This window comes from Cetorhinus maximus, chromosome 9 (genome assembly GCF_964194155.1).
Source record: "Cetorhinus maximus chromosome 9, sCetMax3.hap1.1, whole genome shotgun sequence".
In the NCBI taxonomy this organism is placed as follows: domain Eukaryota; kingdom Metazoa; phylum Chordata; class Chondrichthyes; order Lamniformes; family Cetorhinidae; genus Cetorhinus; species Cetorhinus maximus.
The window spans coordinates 23,705,199-23,732,803 of NC_135887.1; the positions used below are offsets into that span (position 1 = coordinate 23,705,199).

The window sequence follows — 27,605 nt, forward strand, 5'->3', positions numbered from 1 at the left end:
GCCCACATTTCATTCCACTCTTTAACTTCATTTATTGCTGTTTCTTCCCCCGAGTTGTTCAGAAGGATGAGAGGTGAATCATTGAAACATATAAAATTCTTAATGGGTTTGACAGGGTCGATGCTGAGAGGCTGTTTCCCCCCTGGCTGGGGAATCTAGATGAAGGGGCCAGCCATTAGGACTGAGATGAGGAGAAATTTCTTCACTCTGAGGGTTGTGAATCTTTGGAATTCTATCCCAGGCATTTGTGGGTGCTCCACTGTTGTGTATTCAGGATGACAAGATCGAGATAGACTTTGGTGTCCTATGAAAGGATATAAGGATCAGGTGGGAAGGTGAAGTTGAGGTGGGCGATCAGACATAATCTTGTTGAATAGCAGGGCAAATTCGAGGGGCCAAATAGCCTCTTCCTATTATCCGGAATTGTACAACGAGGTAGAACTCCAGTGGTAACCACTGCTACCTCATCCAAGGGGCCCTTTTTTCCCCCACATGTGGGGCAGAATTTTGCCCTTGATAGGTGGGTGGGCCCCACCAGCTTGGTGGTAGGCGGGCAGCCGATCGCCGCTGCCAAAACGGGCCCCGCCTTCCTGTGCGGGGGCCGGGGTGGGGGGGGGAAGAAGGGATTCCCCAACTGTCAGAGTGCAGCATGCGTGCGATGGAGCGCACATCTCCCTGAGACTAAGTGCTGCCTCACAGCGTTTCAAACGTCAAAAATAGAATAATAAAAAAATGATTAACATGGTCCCCCTCGTGACAATGTCACACGAGATGGGACATGTTAATAAATATCACAAAAACTTTATTATTAAACTTTTATAAAAACAGACATGAAACCTCATCCCGCCGGTGGATGAGGTTTCATGTTTTTTGAGAAGCCCACTGGGGCTCCTGGCCTGCCCGCCAACCTTAAGGTTGGACAGGCAGAGCCTTTAATTGGCTTAATTATTCTGTCAATGGCCTCATTTGGCCATTGACAGGTCGGCGGGCAGACAGCTGATCGCCCTGTGCCCCCGCCTTCCTGAATATTTAAATGGGGCGGGATGACATCGGGGATTCCCCCCGACATCACCCCGCATCATTTTGCCGCTGGCGAGCGGGCCCCGCCCCCAGCTCGCCGACGGAAAAATTCTGTCCGTGATGTGAGACTAGGTCAATTGACCATGGGCAGCATCACACTTGTACATAATTGTCCCCTCACCTGACAGAGGAAATGGTGGGGCACAAAGTTGCTGAGGCCAATTTGCTGCCAGCCAGCACCCCGACACCATCTGAGCAACCCATCGCGTGTCATGTGATCACGTGCTCACGTGAGTGGGTGCTCACGTCATTGGTGCGTATCACTATTGCATGAAGGGCATCAGTTGATTGGCTAAGCAATGAGTTGAAATATCGTGTGATTCTACTGGTCCAGGGACAAGGAGCAACAACTTTCATTTATATAGCATCTTCAATATAGTGAAATATTCCAATGGAGACCACAAACACTTCCAAATGGTTCTTTATTTATCAGTCAGTCCATTCCACTCACATTAAACACAGATTTCATGTCCGCAACTGATCTAAAAGAGAATACACGACAAAATGTTAAATTTTAAAACTGCTCAGCTGAGGACTATCTTCAATGGGTTCAACAGCAGAGGGGTCGCTGCACTGAATTATCAGCTCCTTTACATTAAAGAATCATTCTCATACTATGAGTACTGTACCCCAGTGTCATACATTGACAGACCTGTCCCCACCAGTACTGTACCCCAGTGTCATACAGTGACAGACCTGACCCCACCAGTGCTGTATCCCAGTGTCATAGTGACAGACCTGTTCCCACCAGTACTGTACGCCAGTGTTATACAGTGACAGACCTGTCCCCACCAGTACTGTACCTCAGTGTTATACAGTGACAGACCTGTCCTCACCAGTACTGTACCCCAGTGTTATATAGTGACTGATCTGTCCCCACTAGTACTGTAACCCAGTGTTATACAGTGACAGACCTATCCCTACCAGTACTGTACCCCAGTATTATGTGACAGACCCGTCCCCACCAGTACTGTACCCCAGTGTTATACAGTGACAGACCTGTCCCCACCAGTACTGTATCCCAGTGTTATACAGTGACAGACCCGTCCCCACCAGTACTGTACCAATGTTATACAGTGACAGGCCTGTCCCCACCAGTACTGTACCAATGTTATACAGTGACAGACCTGTCCCCACCAGTACTGTACCAATGTTATACAGTGACAGACCTGTCCCCACCAGTACTTTATCCCAGTGTTATACAGTGACAGACCCGTCCCCACCAGTACTGTACCAATGTTATACAGTGCCAGGCCTGTCCCCACCAGTACTGTACCAATGTTATACAGTGACAGACCCGTCCCCACCAGTACTGTACCAATGTTATACAGTGACAGACCTGTCCCCACCAGTACTGTACCAATGTTATACAGTGACAGACATGTCCCCACCAATGCTGTACCAGTGTTACGGAGTGACAGACCCATCCTCGCCCGTACCAACACTCCCCATTAACCTGCAATGAGCTCATAATGCAGACAGCAAAAAATGCTTGTACAAAAGGAATGTCTAACACAAACACCAAGTAACTGGGCAACAGAATTCCTGAAAGCATTCACTCAAAAAAAGTGAGAGGCTTTCGACTGGCTGCCAAGAGAGTGAGAGGGTGAAAGAGAGAAATAGCTGAGGAGAGCAGTGGGGAGACAGTGAGGGAATGGAAGAGGGAGCTGGGAGAGACAATGAAAGGGCACAGGCAAGAAGGAGATAGCCAGAGACAGCATGAAACAGAAATTGGCAGACAGCAAACATGAGGGAGGGAGGGAGGACTAAGAAGTATGACTACTGGGAAACAAAGCAGCAGGTTAGCATGTGGGGGTGTGGATTCAACTTCATGGAAAATTATGAAAAAACTGAAAAGAAAGGAGAGCCCAGGAGAGGCTATTAAAGTCCCCAGAACACAAAATAGGACAGAGTGTTTGGAAAGGGCTAGGAATCTAACCTCAAGCACATCAGATAAAGGGATGACAATGAGAAAGGGGACGGGAAATACAGGACTGAAGGTGTTGTATCTGAATGCTTGCAGTATACGAAATAAGGTAAATGAGCTTGTGGCGCAGATTGAAATTGGCAGGTATGATGTGGTGGGCATCACGGAGACATGGCTGCAAGGGGATCAGGACTGGGAGCTAAATATCCAAGGATATACATCCTATCAAAAAGATAGGCAGGTTGGCAGAGGGGGTGGGGTTGCTTTGTTAGTAAGAAATGAAATTAAATCGATAGCAAGAAATGACGTAGGGTCAGATGATGTAGAATCTGTGTGGGTAGAGTTGAGGAACCGCAAAGGTAAAAAAACCATAATGGGAGTTATGTATAGGCCTCCGAACAGTAGTCAGGATGTGGGGCACAAGATACACCAGGAGCTAGAAAAGGCATGTAAGAAAGGCAAGGTTACAGTGATCATGGAGGATTTCAATATGCAGGTAGACTGGGAAAATCAGGTTGGTAGTGGATCCCAAGAAAAGGAATTTGTAGAATGGCTACGAGATGGCTTTTTGGAGCAGCTTGTGGTGCAGCCCACTAGGGAACAGGCAATTCTAGATTTAGTGATGTGTAATGAGGCAGATTTGATAAGAGAGCTTAAGGTGAAGGAACCCTTAGGAGGAAGTGACCATAACATGATAGAATTTACCCTGCAATTTGAGAGGAAAAAGCTGGAATCAGATGTAACAGTATTACAGTTTAATAAAGGCAACTTACAGAGGCATGAGGGAGGAGCTGGCCAGAATTGACTGGGAGATGAACCTAGCAGGAAAGACAGTGGAACAGCAATGGCAGGAGTTTCTGGGAGTAATTTGGGAGACACAGCAAAAATTCATTCCTAGGAAGAAGAAGCATACTAAAGGGAGGACGAGGCAACCATGGCTGACAAGGGAAGTCAGGGACAGCATAAAAGCTAAAGAGAAAGCATACAATGCGGCGAAGAGCAGTGGGAAACCAGGGGATTGGGAAGCCTACAAAGACCAACAGAAGACAACTAAAAAAGAAATAAGGAGGGAGAAGATTAAATATGAGGGTAAACTAGCCAGTAATATAAAAGAAGATTGCAAGAGTTTTTTAGATATATAAAGGGTAAGAGAGAGGCAAAAGTGGACATTGGGCCGCTGGAAAAGTAATAGTGGGGAACAAAGAAATGGCGGAGGAAATGAATAGGTACTTTGCGTCAGTCTTTACAGTGGAAGACACGAGTAACATCCCCAAAGTTCAAGAGAGTCGGGGGGCAGAGGTGAGTATGGTGGCCATTACCAAGGAGAAGGTGCTAGGAAAACTGAAAGGTCTGAAGGTGGATAAATCACCTGGACTAGATGGATTACACCCCAGAGTTCTGAAGGAGATAGCTGAAGAGATAGTGGAGGCGTTAGTGGTGATCTTTCAGGAATCACTGGAGTCAGGGAGGGTCCCAGAGGACTGGAAAATCGCTAATGTAACCCCCCTGTTTAAGAAGGGAGTGAGGCAAAAGACAGGAAATTACAGGCCAATTAGCCTGACCTCGATCGCTGGTAAGATTTTAGAGTCCATTATTAAGGATGAGATTTCAGAATACTTGGAAGTGCATGACAAAATAGGGCAAAGTCGGCATGGTTTCATCAAGGGGAGGTTAGAATTCTTTGAGGAGGTAACGAGTAGGTTAGACAAAGGAGAACCAATGGATGTTATCTACTTGGACTTCCAGAAGGCCTTTGACAAGAAGGTGCCGCACAGGAGGCTGCTCAGTAAGATAAGAGCCCATGGTGTTAGAAGCAAGGTACTAGCATGGATAGAAGATTGGCTGTCTGGCAGGAGGCAGAGAGTGGGGATAAGGGGGTCCTTCTCAGGATAGCGGCCGGTGACTAGTGGAGTTCCGCAGGGGTCAGTGTTGGGACCACAACTTTTCACTTTATACATTCATGATCTAGATGAAGGAATTGAGGGCACCCTGGCTAAGTTTGCAGATGATACAAAGATAGGTGGAGGGACAGGTAGTATTGAAGAGGCGGGGAGGCTGCAGAAGGATTTGGACAGGTTAGGAGAATGAGCAAAGAAGTGGCAGATGGAATATAACATGGGGAAGTGTGAGGTCATTCACTTTGGTAGGAAGAATAGAAGCATAGACTATTTTCTAAATGGGGAGAGAATTCAGAAATCTGGAGTGCAAAGGGACTTGGGAGTCCTAGTCCAGGATTCTCTTAAGGTTAACTTGCAGGTTGAGTCGGTAGTTAGGAAGGCAAATGCAATGTTGGCATTTATTTCGAGAGGACTAGAATATAAAAGCAGGGATGTGCTGCTGAGGCTCTATAAGGCTCTGGTCAGACCACATTTAGAATATTGTGAGCAATTTTGGGCCCCGTATCTCAGGAAGGATGTGCTGGCCCTGGAGAGGGTCCAGAGGAGGTTCACGAGAACGATCCCAGGAATGAAGGGCTTAACATATGAGGAACGTTTGAGGACTCTGGGTCTATACTCGATGCAGTTTAGAAGGATGAGGGGGGATCTGATTGAAACTTACAGAATACTGAAAGGCCTGGATAGAGTGGACGTGGAGAAGCTGTTTCCATTAGTAGGAGAGACTAGGAGCCGAGGGCACAGCCTCAGAGTAAAGGGAAGACCTTTTAGAACAGAGATGAGGAGAAACTTCTTTAGCCAGAGAGTGGTGAATCTATGGAATTCATTGCCACAGAAGGCTGTGGAGGCCAGGTCATTGAGTGTATTTAAGACCGAGATAGATAGGTTCTTGATTGGTAAGGGCATCAAAGGTTACGGGGAGAAGGCGGGAGAATGGGGTTGAAAAACTTATCAGCCATGATTGAATGGCGGAGCAGACTCGATGGGCCGAATGGCCTAATTTCTGTTCCTGTGTCTTATGGTCTTATGGGAGGGGGAATGTGAGAGAACATGAACATTAGAGAGAGTTAGTGAGGTACAGTGTGCGTATAAACGCTGGACAGAGCAATTGAGAGGGAGAGACACACGTTATCCTGCTAATGGAAGCCTCGATACTCTGGGTAGTTCCCAGTCAAAGCCTCTGAAGGGACTGGGATCTGGTTTGACTTGAGTCGATTGTTTCTCAGTGGAAAGATGCATCTCCAGGGGCAGTTTCTGCAGTGAGTCTGGATCGAAGGACAGACCCTGGAAGAAGCGGTGCTCCCTGAACACATCGAGACGGTGCAAGCGGAGCCAAGGGTCACTGCACAGAAGCTGAAACAGAAGCAGAGGGAGTGTGAAACTGAGAGCAGGTCAGTGTAGTCACGCGCATACCTTCTCTCCTCCTGAAGTCCCTGACTCACAATGGCCCCATGGCTGGCACAGCCTTCACACATAAACCTGAGCAGCTGTGTGTGAACCTATTGAGCACGAGGAGTCAATTTAGCTGCAGGGACATTGCAGCTGAGATTGCTCCTCTTTTTATTCATCGTGCGCCAGAGAGCATCAAGAAGCAGTCACCCTGGCTCATTTCCCCTATCCTCCCACCAATCGCAGGGAAGCTGAGGACAATTGTGGCATCTCCGATGCTCCACTGGATGACTCAACACAGACTGGGGGAACTGCAGTTAGCTCAAGTCTCCCAGGTCCATGCAGAGTGAGGTGGGCGTCTAACCATTAGGTACAGTTCCGATGTCCTGCTGAGGGTGGGATTGGGGCTGGGGGTGGGGGGTAAAGATGAAGGTGATAAACGTGACTGTACCTCAGTGATTAGGATGGCAAGGTGCTGACTGATGGTGTTCGGTGGGACAATGTCAGCCTGTTCCACACTAACCAGCATCGAGGTGTGATCGCACTGTGGCTCCACAGGAAACTGCGGGTCAGACAGAAAAAACTGCATTAGCAGCAAAACTACGAGGTCCGTTTCCAACTGGTGCTGTTGTGTGATAGCAGAAACATTGATTCATTCACAATACACAAACTCTGAACACAACTGGGAGCACTGAGGAATGGGATGGAGAGAGTTAATGAGCAGGGAGAGTGTGGTAGGTGGGGGTGGTTGGGGGAAAGATTAATGTTTATTGGTCAGACCATCCATTCAACTGTGTACACTGCAGCTCCTCCCTAACATACCAAGCCAATCTTCAACCTCTGCACTAGCTCTGAACTCGCATCTTTCTCTAGTTTCACTTCTATTCTCCTACTGACACCCCACCCCACCTCACCTCGTGCACTCTCCCCTCCAACTCCCAACAACGCCCCTTGGCTGAAATTTGGAAAAATTATCCACTTGATCTTTCTCCGAGCTGCATCACGTCTGTCATTTAATCCTGTGCCGAGTTACGGCTGTGTGCGCCTGAGATGGACTTGCTGGGGGGGGGGACCCTTTCAGTATTCATTCCCTCCTCACCCCCGACCCAAGGATGCTTATTTAGCTGAGGAGTGACAGGAAACGCACAAGCTCACAGTCCCACCAGACCCCAACCCAAACTAAACACAAACCAGAACAGCACCATTGTTTGATACAATTTGCACTTATATAGCATCTTTTATACAGTAAAACATGCCAAGATGCTTCACCAGAGTGCTTTCAAACAAATTTGACACTGAGCCACATAAGGTCAAAGAAAGCTTGGTCAAAGAGAGAGGATTTAAGGAGAGAGAGAGAGAGAGAGAGAGAGGGGCAGCTGAAGGCAAGGCTGCCAAAGGTGGTATCAGATACGCAGGGTAAGAGGATGGTACATCTCATTAACAATCACCTCAGCCCACCTCCCCCCACCAACAGCTTCCAACATTACACCAGCTCCCGGTGAGCCGTTGCTACCTTGCCAGTGACCAGAGCGAAGAGGAGGACTCCAAGGGACCACCAGTCAGCTGCATGATTGTAGGGACTGCCCCTCAGCACTTCAGGAGCTGCAAACAGTAACAGGTCAAACATGAACAGCAGGAAATGCTCATGCAAGGGTTACAGATAAACACTGAACAGTCACCCAGAGCTGTGCTGAGAAAGGCGCAGTCAGTCTCTGAATAAAATTCAGCACAATATACACCCCCTTCCCTGTTACAATCCATTGTTATCGATCTCCAAACTCTGCTCAAATTGCAGCTTGTCCCTGATATTTCCTATTGTAAACTCCCAGTAAACACAAACTGTACACAAAGAATGCTGGAATTTTAATATTGATGATAAACTGTGCATGTATTTGTAATAAACTTGAAACTTCCTGAGGTAGCAGATTAAAACAGAACTCACCACATGGGAAGGATGAACAGAGACTCACAGCTGCCATTTCATGGGGCAGTGCTGCAGAATATTTAAGAATGGCCCTCGACATTATACTGATTCCTTTTAAACTTTACACTTATTAACGAATAGACAAGAATTCTGACTTGAAAGATGGAGTGTTCCAACTAACATGAAGACTGCAGGTCTAGATTCTCTATTCTTTCTCCAAAGAGAGATGTAACAGGCAGGGTTTAATGTTCAGGGTGGCGTGGGCTTCACTGGCTGGAAAACCGATGGGAACCCTCCGTTGAACATTTTTGGGAGCCCAACACTATTTTCAAGGTACTCCTAGACAGACCCACACCCTCCCCAGTGACCTTACCCCCTCCCGCCCGGTGACCTTACTCATTCCCCCAGTGATCTTATCCCCTCCCCCTTTCCCAGTGACCTTACCCATTCCCCCAGTGACCTTACCCCCTTTCCCAACAGTGATCTTACTCATTCCCTCAGTGACCTTAACCCCTCATCCACAGTGACCTTACCCATTCCCTCAGTGACCTTAACCCCTCCCCCACAGTGACCTTACCCATTCCCCCGGTGACCTTACCTCCTTTCCCAAGTGACCTTACCCATTCCCCCAGTGACCTTACCCCCTTTCCCAACAGTGATCTTACCCATTCCCTCAGTGACCTTAACCCCTCCCCCACAGTGACCTTACCCATTCCCCCGGTGACCTTACCCCCTTTCCCAAGTGACCTTACCCATTCCCCCAGTGACCTTATCCCCTCCCCCTCTCCAAGTGACCTTACCCATTCCCCTGGTGACCCTAACCCCTTTCCCAACAATGACCTTACCCATTCCCCAGTGACTTTATCCCCTCTCCTCCCCCTAGTGATCTTACCGCCCCTCCCCCACTGTGACCTTACCCCCCCCCGTGTCCTTACCCCCCCTCCCCCAGTGATTTTACCGCCCCTCCCCACCGTGACCTTACCCCCCTCCCCCACCCTGACCCTACTCCCTCCTCCCCCTCCAGTGACCTTACTCCCTCCTCCCCCCCACAGTGACCATACGCCGCTCCCCACAGTGACCGTACCCATGTATTGAACAGTTCCGCAGATGGTGTAAGCCCTTTCTCCCCGGCACAGTCTACGGCACAAACCAAAATCTGTCAACCTGAGGTGGCCTGAAAGAGAGAGAGGGACAGAGAGGGGGCAAAATGTTGTACATTGTTCCCTAATCATACTTATCCATTACAAACTTGAGGATTGAATGATTCGATAGGGTCGATAGAAACTATTTCTTCTGGAGGCAGGAATCCTGTGAGGAGGATAGTGATAGACTTCACAGGTACATAGACAGGTTGATGGAATGGGCGATTATGATAAGGTATACAGGATCCTGGGCTTTATAGATAGAGGAATAGAGCGCAAGAGCAAGGAATCTTTGAAGAACCTTTATAAAACACTTGTTCAACATCAACTGGAGTATCGTGTCTAATTCTGGGCACCCAAGGTTGTGAGGGAATTAGTGTGGGCAGAGAGAACATTTACTAGAATAGTTCCAGAGATGAGGGGCTTGATGTGGATAAATTGGAGAAGTTGGGACTGTTTTCCTTGAAGAAGATTAACAGATTTGATGGAGGTGTTCAAAATCATGAGGGGTCTGGACAGAGTCAATATGGAGAAACTGTTGCCACTGGTGGAAGGATCAAGAACCAGAGGGCACAGATTTGAGTTAATTGGCAGAAGAACCCACAGTGTCATGAGGAAAAACATTTTTACGCAGCGAATGGTTCAGATCAGGAATGCACTGCCTGAGATTCAGTTGTGGCTTTCAAAAGGGAATTGGATCATTATCCGAAAGCTATAGGGAAAAGGAGGAGGAGTGGGATTCACTGAGTTGCTCTTCCAGAGAACCAGCATGGGCACGATGGGCTGAATGGCCACCTTCTGTGCAGTTAACATTCCATGATTCTAACAACAATTTATACTTATATAGCACCTACAACATAATAAAATGTCCCCTAGGAGCTTCATAGCAGAGTTATAAAGCAAATTTTGACACTGAGCCACATAAAGAGATATCAGAGTATTAAGAGATACTGGTCAAAAAGGTAAGTTTAAGAAATAGCTTAAAGGAGGAAAGAGGGGTAGAGAGTAGGAGAGGGAATTCCAGAGCTTGGGGCATCGGCTGGTGAAGGCATGGCCACCAATGGTGGAGTGATTAATGCTGGGGCTGCTCAAAAGGCCAGAATTAGAAGAAAGCAGAGATCTTGGAGGATTGTAAAGCTAGAGGAGATTAGAGAGATTGGGAGGGGCGAGGCCACAGAGGGATTTGAAAACAAGGATGAGAATTACAGTTAGTAACATATTACAGTACTTACTATTCAACAGCAGTACCTGTTACAGTTACAGATTACAGTGCACTATCTTCACTCATAATAGCTGTCCATGATAGTCAGTGACACATTACATACGTGGTAGTAAATCCCAGCCACAAACTTCTGCTTACCTCGCTCGTTCAGAAGAACATTCTCCATCTGAAAAGACAAAGTTCAAAGTTTAACAGCTGATCCTTAAACAGGTTGCCGGGCAGGATGCATGAACACTTTCACGCCACTGTCTTGACTCCAACTCATTCTGAGGACCTCAGAAATGAGGCACATCACTCAGTTCTTCCCTCCCTCTGACAATCCCAACCCTCCTGTTGCCAGATGTCTGTGGCCTCATTTATCTCCAGCCTTCAGTGGATTCCCCGCACCCCAGACATTCCAGCCTAGGAGTGAAGTGACAATCGATGCGGAGAGGAGAGTTTCCTACCTTCACATCCCGGTGAACAATGCCAAAATCGTGGAGGAACCCTGGAGGTAAAGAAGAATCACAAAATAAACTGAGCCAACAGCAACCCAAGTAACAGAGCAACAGAAAGAAGGATCTTGCATTTCTTTAACACCTTCCACTACCTCAGCCTACCCGAAAGCGTTTTACAGCCAATGAAGGACTTTCGAAATATAGTCACTGTTGTAATGTAGGAAACAGCGAAACAGCGCGAGAGAGCGGCGGAGAGATCAGAACCAGCGCGGGTGCGGGGAAGTTTCAAAAAGTGACGACAGCACAAAGGTGAGAGCTGATTGGTGAGTAGTGGGTAAGTGTTTTTCTCCAGTTTAAAATAGATTAAGCTAATGAAAGGTAAGAGTTCTAGTTTTTATTTAAAGTACATAAATAATTTAACCATTTTTTTTACTGTATTTAACTTAAAGTAAAGGTTTTTTTTTCCAACTAGAGGCATGGCAGGGCAGCTCTGTCCCAGATGTTCCTTGCGCTCTGACCGACCACGTGTGCAGGAAGTGCCACCAGCTGCAGCTACTTGAGCTACGAGTTTCGGAGCTTGAGCGGCAGCTGGAGGCACTGAGGTGCATGCACGAGGCTGAGAGTTTTGTGGATAGCACGTTTTTAGACATGGTCACCCCACAGCTTACGGAAGTGCGGACAGAGAGGGAATGGGTGACCATCAGTCAGAAGAAAGGTGTCAGGCAAATAGTCAGGAAATCCCCAGGGTGCATCTCGCTCGAGAACCATTTTTCTGTGTTGGAAAACTGAGAGAGTGATGGTTCCTCTGGGGAGTGCAGCCACGCTCATGGCACTGTGAGTGGCTCAGCTGCACAGGGGGGGAGGTGTTGGGGGGAGAAAAAGGAGGGGAAGAGCAATAGTGGAAGGAGACTCGATAGTAAGGGGAACAGACAGGCGTTTCTGCGGCCGTAGATGTGACTCCAGGATGGTATGTTGACTCCCTGGTGCCAGGGTCAAGGATGTCACTGAATGGCTGCTGGGCATTCTAAAGGGGGAGGGCAAATAGACAGAGATTGTGGTACATATTGGCACCAACGACATAGGTAGAAAGAGGGATGAGGTCCTGCAAGCAGAATTTAGGGGGCTAGGAAGCAGATTAAAAAACAGGACCTCAAAGGTAGTAATCCCTGGATTACTTCCGGTGCCACGCGCTAGTGAGTATAGAAATAGGAGGTTAGTCCAGATGAATGTGTGGCTGGAGAGATGGTGCAGGAGGGAGGGATTTAGATTTCTGGGACACTGGGACTGTTTCTGGGGGTGGTGGGACCTGTACAAGGTGGATGGGTTGCACCTGAACCACAATGGGACCAACATCCTTGCAGGGAGGTTTGCTAGTGCTGTTGGGGAGGGTTTAAACTAACTTGGCAGGGGGAATGGGATCCTGAGAGGAGGTTCAGCAGGGGGAGATGCACAGCTAAAATTAGTAAGAGAGAGCAAGTGAGTCTGGAAGGCATAGAAACTATAGGCCAGTTACAGCACAAGGAAGTTTGGCAAAGTTGGATGATATTAATTTCAATGCAAGGAGTCTGACGAATAAGGCAGATGTGCTGAGGGCACATATTAACACATGGAAGTATGATGTAATTGCTGTCACAGAGACATGGTTGAAAGAGGGGCACCGATTGGCAGTTCAATATTCCAGGATATAGGTCTTCAGGCGAGACAGGGAAGGAGGTACAAGGGGAGGGTGTATCGCAATATTGATCAAGGAATCAATTACAGCAGTAAGGAGGGATGACATCATAGAAGGATCCTCAAATGAAGCCATAATGGGTAGAACTTAAAAACAAAAAAGGAGCAATCACATTGCTGGGAGTGTACTATAGGCCCCCAAACAGTCAGAGAAATAGAACAGCAGATATGTAGGCAAATTTCAGAGAAGTGTAAAAATATTAGGGTAGTAATATTGGGGGATTTCAACTTCCCCAACATTAACTGGGTTAGTCATAGTGTGATAGGTTTAGAGGGAGCGGAATTATTAAAAAGCATCCAGGAGAGCTTTTCAAGCCAATACATAGAAGGGCTCGGACTTAATTTGAGGGAATGAAGCCGGGCAAGTGGTAGAGGTATCAGCAGGGGAGCATTATGCAGATAGTGATCATAACTCCCGTTAAATTCAAGGTTGTTATGGAAAAGGACAAGGATGGGGCAGAATCAGACTTCTAAATTGGGGGAAGGCCAATTTTAATAAGATCAGATACAATTTGGCCAGAGTGGACAGGGAGCAGCTACTTTAACGTAAATCTGCGTCAGAGCAGTGGGACTCATTCAAGAAGGAAATAGGGAGAGTACAGGGCTAACATATTCCAGTAAAGACAAAGGGTGGGACCAACAAACTGAGGGAACCCTGGATGTCAAGGGATATGCAGGATTGGATAAAGAGAAAAAGGGAGGCTTATGGCAGATACTCAAAGCTCAAAACGGCAGAAGCCCTAGAGGGGTGTAGAATGTGTAGGGGGGGAACTTAAAAAGGAAATCAGGACAGAAAAAAAGGGATATGAAAAAAACATTGGCAGGTAAAATAAAGGAAAATCCAAAGTTATTGTACAAGTACATTAAGAGTAAAAGGATAACTAGGGAAAGAGTAGGGCCCATTAAGGGCCATGAGTGGTAATTTGTGTGTGGAGCTGGAAGACATAGGTAGGGTTCTAAATGAATACTTTGTGTCGGTCTTCACAAGTGAGAGGGACGACGTGGGTATGGAAATCAGGTAGAAGGACTGTGATATAATTAAAGAAATTAGCAAAGAAAGAGAGGAGGTTCTAAGCAGTCTGGCAGGCTTAAAAGTAGATAAATCTCCAGGCCCGAATGAAATGTATCCGAGGTTGTTGAGTGAGGCAAGGGAGGAGATAGCAGGGGCACTGGCAATAATTTTCAATACCTCTCTGGCCACAGGAGAGGTGCCAGAGGATTGGAGGACAGCCAATGTGGCACCGTTATTCAAGAAGGGAGGAAGAGATAAATCAGAGAACCAGTCAGTCTAACCTCAGTGGTGGGGAAACTATTGGAAGCAATTCTGAGGGACAGAATTAATCTACACTTGGAGAGGCAGGGATTAATCAAGGACAGTCAGCATGGTTTTGTTAAGGGGAGGTCATGTCTGACCAATTTGATTGAACTTTTCGAAGAGGTGACCAGGTGTGTAGATGAGGGCAATGCATTTGATGTAGTCTACTTAGACTTCAGCAAGGCTTTTGATAAGGTCCCGCATGGGAGACTGATAACGAAGGTAAGAGCCCATGGGATCCAAGGCAATTTGATCCAAGGATCCAGATTTGGCTGAGTAGCAGGAAGCAGAGGGTGATGGTCGAGGGGTGTTTTTGTGACTGGATGCCTGTGTCCAGTGGGGTTCCACAGGGTGTTGGGTCCCTTGCTGTTTGTGGCATATATAAACGATTTAGACTTGAATGTAGGAGGGTTGATCAGTAAGTTCACAGATGACACAAAAATTGGTAAATAGTAAGGAGGATAGCCTTCGATTACAAGAGGATATAGATGGGCTGGTCAGATGGGCTGATCAGTGGCAAATGGAATTTAATCTGGATAAGTGTGAGGTGATGCACTTGGGCAGGACAAACAAGGCACGGGAATACATGATGAATGGTAGGACCCTGGGAAGTACCGAGCATCGGAGGGACCTTGGTGTGCATGTCCACTGGTCCCTTAAGGTAACGGGACAGGTAGATAAGGTGGTTAAGAAGGCACTTGCCTTTATTAGCCGAGACATAGAATATAAGAGCAGGGAGTTATGCTGGAACTGTATAAAATGCTGGTTAGGCCACAGATAGAGTGTCGCGTGCAGTTCTGGAATCCACATTATAGGAAGGATGTGATTGCACTAGAGAGAGTGCAGAGGAGATTTACCAGGATGTTGCCTGGGCTGGAGAGTTTTAGTTATGAGGTGAGATTGGATAGACTGGGGTTATTTTCCTTGGAGCAGAGGAGATTGAGGGGGGACATGATTGGGTTGAATAAAATTATGAGGGGCATAGATAGGGTAGACAGGAAGGAACTTTTCCCCTTGGTGGAGGGATCAATAACCATTTAAGATAAGGGGCAGGAGGTTTAGAGGGGATGTGAGGAAAGTGTTTTTCACCCAGGGAGTGGTAGGAATCTGGAACTCACTGCCTGAAAGGGTGGTAGAGGCAGAAACCCTCATAACATTTAAGAAGTATTTGGATGTGCACTTGCGATGCCATGGCATACAAGGCTATGGGCCTAGTGCTGGAAAATGGGATTAGAATAGTTAGGTATCTGTTTGACCAGCACAGACTCGATGGGCCTTTTTCTGTGCTGCACACCTCTACGACTCTATGAGCAAGATCCCACAAACAGTAACATGATAATAAGCAGATAATCTGTTGTTGCAATGTTGATTGAGGGATAAATATTGGCCAGGACACAGGGAAGAACACCCCTGCTTTTCTTCAAACTAACGGCCGTGGGATCTTTTACGTTCACTTGAGGGCACTTTAAATGTTACATCGAAAATGCAGCATCTCCAACACTGCAATGCTTCCTCAGTATTGACCCTCTGACAGTGCAGCACTCCACCAGTACTGACCCTCCGACAGTGCGGCACTCCCTCAGTACTAACTCTGCGACAGTGCGGCACTCCCTCACTACTGACCCTCCGACAGTGCAGCACTCCCTTAGTAGAGCCTCCGACAGTGCAGCACTCCCTCAGTACTGACCCTCCGACAGTGCAGCACTCCCTCAGTACTGACCCTCCGACAGTGCAGCACTCCCTCAGTACTGACCTTCCGACAGTGCAGCACTTCCTCACTACTGACCCTCCTACAGTGCGGCGCTCCCTCAGTACTGACCCCCGACAGTGCAGCACTCCCTCAGTACTAACTCTGCGACAGTGCGGCACTCCCTCACTACTGACCCTCCGACAGTGCAGCACTCCCTTAGTACTGAGCCGCCGACAGTGCAGCACTCCCTCAGTACTGACCCTCCGACAGTGCAGCACTCCCTCAGTACTGACCCTCCGACAGTGCAGCACTCTCTCAGTACTGACCTTCCGACAGTGCAGCACTTCCTCACTACTGACCCTCCTAGTGCGGCGCTCCCTCAGTACTGACCCTCCGAAAGTGCAGCACTCCCTCAGTACTCTCTGGGCTGTGGGCTTGAGTCTCTGGAGTAGAGATGTCTTAACAAACGCTCCAGATGATTCTCGTGTACTCACCGATGGCGGACCCCAACTCGGCTGCAAACACTCTCACTCTGCCCTCGCCAAACGGCCCACAGGCCCTCCAGAGCATGTAGAGATCACCAGCACCATGGTAATCACACACTAAAGGAAAAATCACAGAGTGAGAAGACAGTCACTGCCAGTGAAAACATTGTGGACAGTGCAGCACAGGGTTCATCCTGTCTCACAGCAGTAAACAGCATCATAATCAGATATTCCAGGAGTAGCTTGGGCCTGAAGAAAGCTCACACAAACAAACCACTGCAGATTGGAATCAAAATTCACTGTCTTCCTTACTTTCTGAATCCGCCCTGTCTATACATTGGAGAAAGCCGACACGACAAAACAAGTGCAGGCAGCAAATTCACAACTTCAGTATCATCCCTGATGTCCCGAGGAGGCCATTTGGCCCATTGATTCAGTGCTGGCTCTTTTGATGAGCAATCTAGTGAGTGCCACTTCCCCGCTCTTTCCCGGCGATGTTTTCTGCTTCAAAATTATCCAATTCCCTACAGTGATTCTGCTTTCATCACTCTAGGCAGCACATTCCAAATCCCAAAAACTCAATTCATAAAAACAGTTTTTCCTCAACTTGCTTCCAGTTCTTTTGCCTTAAATCTGTGCCCCCCTGGTTATTGACGTTTCAGCCACAACATTCTTCATGATTTTAAACACCTCCACGCTTCTCTCAGCCTTCCCTGCTCTATGGAGAACAAACCCAACCTCTTCATCTAACTGAAGTCCCTCAATCCTGGAACCATTCTGCTCAATCTCTCTCAGAACCCTTTCCTTTCCTCACACTTGGCTAACTTCTGCTCCCTTCCCCTCCCTGCTTCCAGCACTCCAGGAACTGGACAGCTTAATGTACCTTGCCCAGCGGCATCACACATACACCTTGTCCTCGCCTGACTCCACGTTGTTTCTACTTTATTTAACTCCCACTTTCTACAGCTGCTCCCGATGCTTCTTACAGAAATCGGGCTCCTACTTTGCAGGAGGATGCACACACACAAGTGTATATACATCCCCACACACACACACACAACAATTCTACTCTTCTCACCATTGTGGATAAGCTTGCGAGTTCTGAATTCCTCACAGTAACAGGAGGAGGCCATTCTGCTCGAGGTTGTTCCAACCTCCAATTAGATCTTGGCTGACCTGTGTTCTAACTCCATCTGCTCCATATCCCTTAGATGTTTGTTAAGCAAAAGGTACTATCAATTACAGATTTAAAATTACCATTTGACTTAGCATCAATTGCCGTTTCCAGAGGAGAGTTCCAAACTTCTACCATCCTTTGTGTGTAGAAGTGTTTCCTAATTTCACTCCTGAAAGCTCTGCCTTTAATTTTAAGACTCTGCCCCTTAACCGTACACTTCCCCAACCTGCGAAAAGATCCTCTCGCGACCCTATTAGTTCCCCCGATTTCATAATTTTGATCAAATCACCCCTTAATCTTCTAAACTCCAGTGAACACAATCCCAGTTTGAGTAACCGCTCCTGATAATTTAACCCTTTGAGGTCCAATATCATTCTGGTAAATCTGCACTGCATTTCTTCCAAGGCCAATGGATCCTTCCTGAGTAGTAATGTCCAGAACTGCTCACCGTACTCCAGGTGTTGCCACACCAGGGGCTTTGTATGGCTGAAACATGACCTTCTATCCCCTTGCATTTTAGCTTTCTAGATATAGAATCATAGAATGGTTACAGCACAGAAGGGGGCCATTCGGCCTGTAGTGCCTGTGCCGGCCCTTTGAAAGAGCAACTCACTTAATACCACCCGCCGGACCTTTCGCTGTAGCCCTGCAAATGTCTCCTTTTCAGACAGTGATCCAATTATCTTTTGAAAGTGTCGACTGACCCTACCACCACCACGCTCTCAGGCAGTGCATTCCAGACCACAACTCCTCCCTGCGTTAAATTAAATCCTTCTCATCTCCCCCTCTATTTTACTCCAATTTCTCCACGTAACTAAAATTTCTCATCCCTGCTATGACTGGGATATTGCTTCATTGCACCCTGTCCTGGGTTTCTTAATTTTCAATGCTTAAACAATAAAGTGTGATGGTTTACATTACTCGGACCCCTTTTCTAGCCCAGCACCTCTCCCGCTGCTTCACGAGCAGACTTTGTTGGAGGGGTTTCACATTCTCCACAATGGTGAGTGCTGGAGGCGAATTGTGTAAACTGGCAGCAAGAACAGGGGGAGGTGCTACTCTATGGGACAGTAGCTACACACACAACTAAACAAAACCACACTGGCACCAAGTTAAGGAATCTCTGGTGCGCCTGTGAACTCACTAATGAAGAGCAGGCGTGAAGTCTGCCAGCATTCCCGTAAACTCTGCACGAATGGATGGTGGACCTGCTTCTGGGAAGGAGAGCGAGAAGAAAACATTTCCACAAACAGCTCCTGAGGCAGAGGTGGCAAGGTGGGGTGGGGGCACCAAAAGGGGGTGGAGTGGTAGGTTGGGGGTGGCAAAAGGGGCGGTGAGGTAGGGTGGGGGCGGCGGCGGGGAATCACACTAAAGCATCAGCAGTGGGTCCAGAGAGGACACGTGGGATGGTAACAAGGTCCTCATAGGAACAAGAGGGGGCCAGTTGGATCCCTTCACTTAAAATAAATCAATCTCAGTCTTCAAGGCTCCAATTAATCCCCAGCCTTTCGGGGGAGAGAGTTACAGATTTCCAATCCGCCTTTGTGGGAATGTGCTTCCTGATTTCACTCCCAAATGGCCTGGCTCTACCCTACTTTACTACATAGAAGGTGCTATATAAATGCACTGTTTGTTGGTAATGTTCCCCTACCAGAGGAATTAGCTTCTCCTTCTCTATTCTACCAAATTTTTGAGTATTTTAAATATCTTGATCAGATTATGCCTCAAACATCTAAATTTACAAGAATAAAAGCCTGGTTTATGGATCAGGACCTCCCCCCGCCAACCCCAGCGGTGGAGAGTGGGGGTAGTAAGTGGCAGGAAGTAGGGGGAGGAGGTGGGATGCAGGAGGTGGTGGGATGGGAGAGGGGCAATTACTTGCGAAGAGGCCCAAATGCAGGGAGGGGAAGAGGTGAAAGAGAGCAAATTAGAAGTTTATCTATTGACACAGACACATGCCCATAACCCCCACCCTCTACCTCCGCCCCACTAACCAGTGGGAACATGCAGCCTGTGTTGTCCTGAGGCACACGGACCAGGAAGCGTCCCAGCTCGGAATCACTGAGCCCCTGTGAGAAGAAATCTTGGTGCCGTGGGTTGGATGGGGGATAGGTTACCCAGGGGTTCTTGGTATCTAGAAACTCCTGAATGTGTGAATTTCAGAATCCGGTCAGAATCAGGCTAGACTATGATGCCACACAGTTAAACATCCCATCAACATTCAGTGCTAGAATTTTCAGTAAGGAACCTGGATGAATGATTAACTTCAGACAAATCCATGAGAATATTGTGTTTGACCTCTTGACAACACAGGGTGTGGGGAGCAGAAGGGAGGTCAGTTACATCGGCATCAACTCTACTCTTGCCAAACTGAAGACTGAACCCGTTCTCGGACAAGAGCAACTTCAAACAGAAAGGTGGAATTTGGCTGGACTGGGGAGAGGGGGTGGAGTACAGGGGGGCAGGTGATGGGGAACAAAGAAGAGAAAGTGAGGGGGCCACCGAGTGCAGCTGAGAGGGGTGGGGCGTTACAGAGCATGGCAAGGGGCGGGGGTTAACAGGGTGTGGCAAAGGGGGCACAGACACACATGCAACAATTTCCATGCAGGTTAAGTACCTGAATGATGACTCCATCTTTGCATTGCTGCAGGGTTCCCTGTCGAACAACCTCCGCTTTCAGCAGCACCTGTGGGGATAACATTAGTGATAGGAAACGTGGAGGACCATTTAATTACAGCAAGGCAAACTGTCAACATTGACTCATTCAACTCCAAATAAACAGGAGGCTGACAGCAAACCTCAGCAGTAGTTTCTCTGCTCTGTCCTCCATCCAACCTGGTCAAGGGTTCACAACTGGATAATCTCAATCGTAAAACTGAGCAGGAGGCTAGTGTGGAAAATGGAAATGTTAGAAACATTGCAGACATGGGGTGCTCCGTTTCTTGTTGGAACAGTATAGAAGGAGCTTTACTCTGTATCTAACCCCATGCTGTACCTGTCCTGGGAGTGTTTGATGGGGACAGTGTAGAGGGAGATTTACTCTGTATCTAACCCCGTGCTGTACCTGTCCTGGGAGTGTTTCACGGGGACAGTGTAGAGAGAGCTTTACTCTGTATTTAACCCCGTGCTGTACCTGTCCTGGGAGTGTTTGATGGGGGCAGTGTAGAGGGAGCTTTACTTTGTTTCTAACGCCGTGGAGTACCTATCCTGGGAGTGTTTGATGGGGACAGTTTAGAGGGAGCTTTACTTTGTTTCTAACGCCGTGGAGTACCTATCCTGAGAGTGTTTGATGGAACAGTGTAGAGGGAGCTTTACTCTGTATCTAACCCCGTGCTGTACCTGTCCTGGGAGTGTTTGAGGGGGACAGTGTAGAGGGAGCTTTACTCTGTATCTAACCCCGTGCTGTACCTGTCCTGGGAGTGTTTGATGGGGACAGTGTAGAGGGAGCTTTACTCTGTATCTAACCCCGTGCTGTACCTGTCCTGGGAGTGTTTGAGGGGGACAGTGTAGAGGGAGCTTTACTCTGTATCTAACCCCGTGCTGTACCTGTCCTGGGAGTGTTTGAGGGGGACAGTGTAGAGGGAGCTTTACTCTGTATCTAACCCTGTGCTGTACCTGTCCTAGGAGTGTTTTGTTAGCGTATTGTGTGTTAACCTGCATTGATAATTACCTTTACAGCGTAGATCTGCTCATCAGTCCTTTGACAGACTTTCAGAATCGGTCCGAAGGAGCCTTTTGCAATGAATTCAATGTCCTAAAGAGGGAAAAGCACAGGCCAACATTCCATGACCATGAGTCAGTGAAGACAATCTGTGGTGAAGGCTGAGACACATATGGTCTCTCAGAGAATCAAGGGATATGGGGGCGTGTGGAAAAGTGGAGTTGAAACTGAAGATCAGCCATGATCATACTGAATGGTGGAGGCTTGATGGTCTGCATGGCCCACTACTGCTGCTATTTCTTGTGTTCTTAACTGGTCTACATCCCATGTGTGCCCCCTCCCAACTCTCTTCATCTCACCCGATCATAAGACCATAAGACGTAGGAGCAGAAGTAGGCCATTCGGACCATTGAGTCTGCTCTACCATTCAATGAGATCATGGCTGATCTGATTATCCACAACTCCACTTTCCTGTCTTTTTCCCATAACCCTGGATTCCCTTACTGATTAAAAATCTGTCTATCTCAGCCTTGAATATACTTAACGACCCAGCCTCTACGGTCCTCTGTGGTAAAGAATTCCACAGATTAACAACCCTCGGGGAGAAGAAATTCCTTATCTGTCTTAACTCTGAGATTATGCCCTCTGGTCCTAGACTCTCCCATCAGGGGAAACAACCTCTCAGCATCAACCCTGTCAAGTTCCCTAAGAATCTCATATGTTTCAATAAGGTCACCTCTCATTCTTCTAAACTCCAATGAGTACAGGCCCAACCTACTCAACCTCTCCTCATAACAAAATCCCTCCATACCTGGGATCAACCTAGTGAACCTTCTCTGGACTGTATCCAATGCCAGTATATAATTCCTTAGATAAGGGGACCCAAACTGTTCACAGTATTCTAGGTGTGGTCAAACTAGTGCCTTGTATAGTTTTAGCAAGACTTCCCTATTTTTATAAATAAAGGCCAACATTCTATTTGCGTTCCCTATTACCTGCTGAACTTGTATGCTTCTTTTTGGGATTCATGCATGAGGACCCCCAAATCCCTCTGTGCTGCAGCTTTCTGCAGTCTTTCTCCATTTAAGTAATATTCAGCTCCTCTATTCTTCCTGCCAAAGTGCATAACCTCACATTTTCCCACATTATATTCCATCTGCCAAGTTTTTGCCCACTCACTTAACCTGTCTATATCCCTCTGTAGACTCCTTGTGTCATCTTCACCACTTCCCTTCTCACTGATTTTTGTGTCATCCGCAAACTTGGTGATAGTACATTCATTTCTCTCATTGAAGTCATTAATATATATTGCAAATAATTGTGGGCCCAGCACTGATCCTTGTGGCACTCCACTAGTTACAGGTTGCCATCCTGAAAATGCCCCCCATATCCCAACTCTCTGTCTTCTGTTAGCTAATCCTCCATCCATGCTAATATACTATCCCCAACACCATGGGCTCTTATCTTATTAAGTAGCCTTATGAGTGGTGCCTTATTGAAATGCCTTTTGGAAATCCAAATACATTACATCAACTGGTTCCCCTTTATCTATCCTGCTTGTTACCTTCTCAAACAATTCTAATGAATTTGTCAGGCATGATTTCCCCTTCATGAAGCCATGCTGACTCTGCTTGATTATATTATGGGTTTCTAAATGCTCTGCTATGACATTCTTTATAACAGACTCTCACATTTTCCCAATGACAGCTGTTAAGCTAACTGGCCTACAGTTACCTGTTTTTGTCTCCCTCCCTTTTTGAATAAGGGAACATATCAACATGTCCTTCTATTCCATTCTCCCTCCTGCATTTAACCAGCTTCCCCTTAAATGTATTTATACTGGTCACCTCAAGTACTCTCTGTGGTAGAGAGTTCCACATTCTCACCATTCGCTAGGAAGCAAGTTTCTCTTGAATTCAATATTGGATTTAATACTATATTTGCTTTCCAAAGAGATTGGAATATTATCTGAAGAGAAAAGGTTTGCAGGGCTATGGGAAAAGGTGGGCAAATGGGATTCAGAGGGAAACTCTTACAGAGAGCAGGCACAGCAATGATGGACCAAATGGCCTCCTCCTGCACTGTAACCATTCTAGGGTTCCAGGATTTCTGGCACCTGCTTCTGTCTTCAAGTGGAAATATTTTCTCTACTTCTACCCAATTAAACCATCTCATAATTTTAAAGACCTTCATCAAGTCTCCCCATAATCTCCATTTTCTAGATAGAGGAATCCCAGCCTGTTCAAACTTTCTTCACAGGAATAACCTTTCAGGTCCAGTATCAATCCAGTGCACTTTTTTTGCACCTTCTTCTGTGCCTCTGTGTCCTATATATGGAAACCAGAAATGTTCACAATCCCACACAACATTTCATGTCAATCTTCTCAAAAGAAGACGGTCCTTCTCAAGTCTGGGTGTCGGAGAGCTGGTCTTTGGCTTCAGAACAGCAAAAACAACCCGCCAACATCACAACTGATATTCCACAGGTATAAATGGTATAAAGCATTGCTAGGTGTTCTGTAGCAAGTAACTCACTTCCTGACTCCCAAAGCCTATCCACAATCTACAAGGCACAAGTCAGGAGTGTGATGGAATACTCCCCACTTGCCTGGATGAGTGCAGCTCCAACAACACTCAAGAAGCTCGACACTATTCAGAACAAAGCAGACTGCTTGATTTGTATCCCTTCCACGAACATTCACTCCCTCCACCACCAATGCACAGTAGCAGCAGTGTGTACCATCTACAAGATGCACTGCAGGAACTCACCAAGGCTCCTCAGACAGCACCTTCCATGAACTCTACCATCAAGAAAGATCCAAACCTCCCTGTCGCTTGCCATTTTAACACTCCACCTTGCTCTCTTGCCCACATGTCTGTCCTTGGCTTGCTGCATTGTTCCAGTGAAGCCCAACGCAAACTGGAGGAACAGCACCTCATCTTCCGACTAGGCACTTTACAGCCTTCCGGACTGAATATTGAATTCAACAACTTTAGATCTTGAACTCCCTCCCCCATCCCCACCCACTTTCCGTTCTTCCCCCTCCCTTTTGTTTTTTTCCAATAATTTATATAGATTTTTCTTTTCCCACCTATTTCCATTATTTTTAAATCTATACCTGTAATGCCCTGTCAGTCTGTCCACCCCACCCCACTAGGGCTGTACCTTGAGTGTCCTGCCATCCATTCTTAATTAGCACATTCTCTTAGATAATATCACCACCTTTAACACGTCTTTGTTCCTTTGTCTGTGACATCTTTTGATTATCTGCTCCTATCACTGCATGCTTGTCCCTACTACCACCGCCCTCCCAACTTCTCTCCCCCCACCTCAACCCCCACCTTAAACCAGCTTATATTTCACCCCTCTCCTAACTTTACTCAGTTCTGCTGAAGGGTCATAAGGACTCGAAACGTCAACTCTTTTCTTCTCCGCCGATGCTGCCAGACCTGCTGAGTTTTTCCAGGTAACTCTGTTTTGTTTTGGATTTCCAGCATCCGCAGTACTTTTTTGTTTTTATCTTTATGTTTGTGGGTTCAAGCCTCACTTCAGTGACTTGAGCACAAAAATTGAGGACAACGCACCCAGTGCAGGACTGAGGGAGTGCTACATTATTAGAGGTGTTACCTTTCAGATGAGGTGTTAAACTGAGGCCCTGTCTGCCCTCTCAGGTGGAGGTAAAAAAATCCCATGGCACTATTTCGAAGAAGTGCAGGGAAATTCTCCCCGGTGTCCTGAGGAATATTCATCCCTCAACCAACATCAGTAGCCGCTATCTGGTCATTGCCTCGTTGCAGTTTGTGGGATCTTGCTGTGTGCATACTGACTGCCGCCTTTCCTATATTACAATAGTGGCAACACTTCAAAAGTGCTTTATTTGTTTTAAAATGCTTTGCGACATCCTGAGATAGTAGGATCGTAGGAGCAGGCCATTTGGCCCCTCGAGCCTGCTCCTCCATTTAACTCTATCATGGCTGATCTACTACCTCAAAGCCATCTCCCCACACTATCCCCGTACCCCTTAATGTCACTGGTATCCAGAAATCTATTGACCTCTGCTCAATGACTTGACCCTCCACAGCCCTCTGGGGTAGAGTATTCCAAAGACTCACCACCCTCCAAGTGAAGAAATTATTTCTTAGTTCGGTCCTAAATGGCCTGCCCCTTATTCCAAAACTGCGTACTCTGCTTCTAGACCCAGGTTAAAGACGCTCTAGAAATGCAAATGCTCTTTTTAAATTACGTAAGATTATTTCTACTGATTAATGAACTATTAACCAGGAGACATAAACTCAGGGTCATACTGGCATCGTAAGAGGAAGGTTGTTTTAAATTTTAGAAGGGGTTATTAGAATGTCGATTAAAGCATTAGAAAGGATTCCTGAAGTTGAAGCAAACACAATAAAGAATTAAATAAACACTCAAAAGAAACATTTCTGAGGAAAGAGTAAATAATGGGATTAAAGTAGATTAACGCTCATTCGGTTCCTTACAGGTTCTAAAGCACAGAAAGAGGCCAGCTAGTATCTTCTGTCTTTTTGAAAGAGATTTGGCTTAAGAATCTTGGAACAAGTGCTACAATAAATTTATCTATAATGACAGACAGAAAATACTACATGCCACTTTTAATGTACTGCTAACAAATGTCTGTGCTATTGCCCAAGGCAAATTGGAGGACACATTTTTTATAACAACGATGGCATCACAGGTGTGACAGGGAAGGTGTTACAGGAAATGAACATATGAGCTGCCCAGAGACCCTTTGTACATTACAAACAATTGTCGACAATGAATTAATGAATTCATTAAAAGATTTCCTTTGGGTACGCAAGATGGTGATGGAGTAGGGAAACAGAATTCATAAACTCACACTACAAAGCCATTTAGTGGCCAGAGCTTGAAATTACATTGTGATCATTTACATAGAAAAAACTAAATGGAAAATGTTGACATATGAATTCACAACGGTGGATGACCTAAAAATGTGACCAAAAGTCATGTCAAAGGGGATTTTGCCCAAGCAGTTTTAACGGACAGATATTGAGAGATTGAAGGCTTTCCTTCTGCAAAAAGATAAAGTCTGATCAATGCAATCTCATGTAAACATTCTTATTGAACTATAGCAGAAGCCGAGAGGGTGGTTGAAATCTTTAGGAATAGGCACCTGGAATTCTTGCTCCACCTGCCTTGAACGGTAGGGGAACACCGGAAAGAAGAGAGAGATAAACTGGGGGAATGGCCATCCTGTGTTTCTGCAGTCGTTGGACTGGGCTCGTTCCCTGGAGAGCCCCAGTGGTTCTGGAACCTTCTTCTGGGCTCTTTGGAACATGCCCAAAGTGTACGAGCTGGAAAGAGAGCCTCCCGCTCTGGACAAGACACTCTTCCATTTAGAGATGGACACACATCTTCCAGTGGTGTTTCCTCCCTACAACAAGAACAGGAGAGAAACAGAGGATAAGGGAAGCTGAGGAAACAAACAGACCATAATGACTCTCAGAAATGAACATAAACTAAGCGTACAGGTACAGCAGTAGGAACGCAAATGGGATGTTGGCATTTATTGCAAGAATATTAGAGTACAGGAGTAAAACACGTGATCTCGGAAGCTAGGCAGCCACAGGCCTGGTTAGTACTTGGATGGGAGACCGCCTGGGAATACCAGGTGCAGTAGGAAAAAAAAGGTCTCTACTGTGAATAGCACATAGACAAGGTGCTTGCGCTTTATCTGTGCGGAATCGATATCAAGAGATTTCGGAAGCACAGTTTTTGTTTGGTGGAGCTGCTGGTGATCGTTTGTCTCGGCGTTCCGAAAAAAATGAAGTCTTGCTACAATTGTACAGGGCTTTGGTTAGACCACGCCTGGAACACGGGGCGGTGTCCTCTCCACATTCAAGGACAAAATCTAGGACATGGGATGACTGGATTAGAGGGTGGCCATTTAGGTTTGAGATCACTTATCCAAAAAGAAAGAATGTGCAGGACTCTGGGGGCGGGGGTTGGCAGAGGGTGAACACCTCTTTCAGAGGGCCAGCACAGGCACAAAGGGCCGAATGGCCTCCTGCTGTACTACATCCATTCTGATTAGGGGGCGGGGTTGGGGCGTGGTCGAGAGAGAGGGGGCGGGGCCGGGGTTTCCGTTCCGCCTGATCTTATGGCGTCAGACAAGCCCCAGGCCCTCGCCGCTTACCCGGGCCGCGCTCCGCTCATTGCCCATGGCCGGGGCTCCTCAGGCCGCGGCTTTCACATCCCGTCACCCCACCAGGCCCAAAGAAAGCGACTGCGGCACTCTGGGATATCGGAGGAGCCGCCCGTGGCACTCTGGGATACTGGAAGAGCCGCCCGTGGCACTCTGGGATATCGGAGGAGCCACTCTCCACGGTCCTCCCGGTACAGGGCTCTGACTCAGTGTAATGGGCAGGAGCCGGGACCAATGGGAGTGTGAACCCGAGGGTTCATGGAAGGTCAGATTTGCTTTCTGGGGGAGAGGGTGACGTATGTGGAACTAAAATGGAATCTCAGCAACGGTGAC

General features: G+C 47.1%; 1 protein-coding gene and 1 non-coding gene across 5 annotated transcripts; one reads left to right on the forward strand and one right to left on the reverse strand.

The window, feature by feature from the left end:
* Positions 1 to 1,484: 1,484 nt before the first annotated feature.
* LOC144684454 (ribosomal protein S6 kinase-related protein-like) lies at positions 1,485 to 27,449 on the reverse strand. Of its 4 annotated transcripts, none has more exons than XM_078548246.1 (13): positions 27,264 to 27,409; positions 26,241 to 26,501; positions 21,085 to 21,168; positions 20,032 to 20,100; positions 18,559 to 18,628; positions 16,247 to 16,354; positions 11,026 to 11,066; positions 10,718 to 10,745; positions 9,300 to 9,389; positions 7,805 to 7,893; positions 6,743 to 6,853; positions 6,030 to 6,255; positions 1,485 to 1,562 (listed from the first exon to the last, which is right to left on the reverse strand). In XM_078548246.1, the coding sequence occupies exons 1-12, from the start codon at positions 27,288 to 27,290 to the stop codon at positions 6,031 to 6,033; spliced, it is 1,203 nt and encodes a 400-aa protein (XP_078404372.1). In that variant the 5' UTR covers positions 27,291 to 27,409; the 3' UTR covers positions 1,485 to 1,562; position 6,030. The 4 variants fall into 4 exon arrangements, with proteins under 4 accessions (XP_078404372.1, XP_078404376.1, XP_078404375.1 ...); XM_078548248.1 differs by lacking the exon at positions 1,485 to 1,562 and having other exon boundaries at positions 5,735 to 6,255; positions 27,264 to 27,377; positions 27,409 to 27,449; XM_078548250.1 differs by lacking the exon at positions 6,030 to 6,255.
* LOC144685112 (U11 spliceosomal RNA) lies at positions 26,751 to 26,885 on the forward strand. The gene has a single exon (XR_013577631.1). It is a non-coding gene; the product is annotated as a U11 spliceosomal RNA (small nuclear RNA).
* Positions 27,450 to 27,605: the final 156 nt, after the last annotated feature.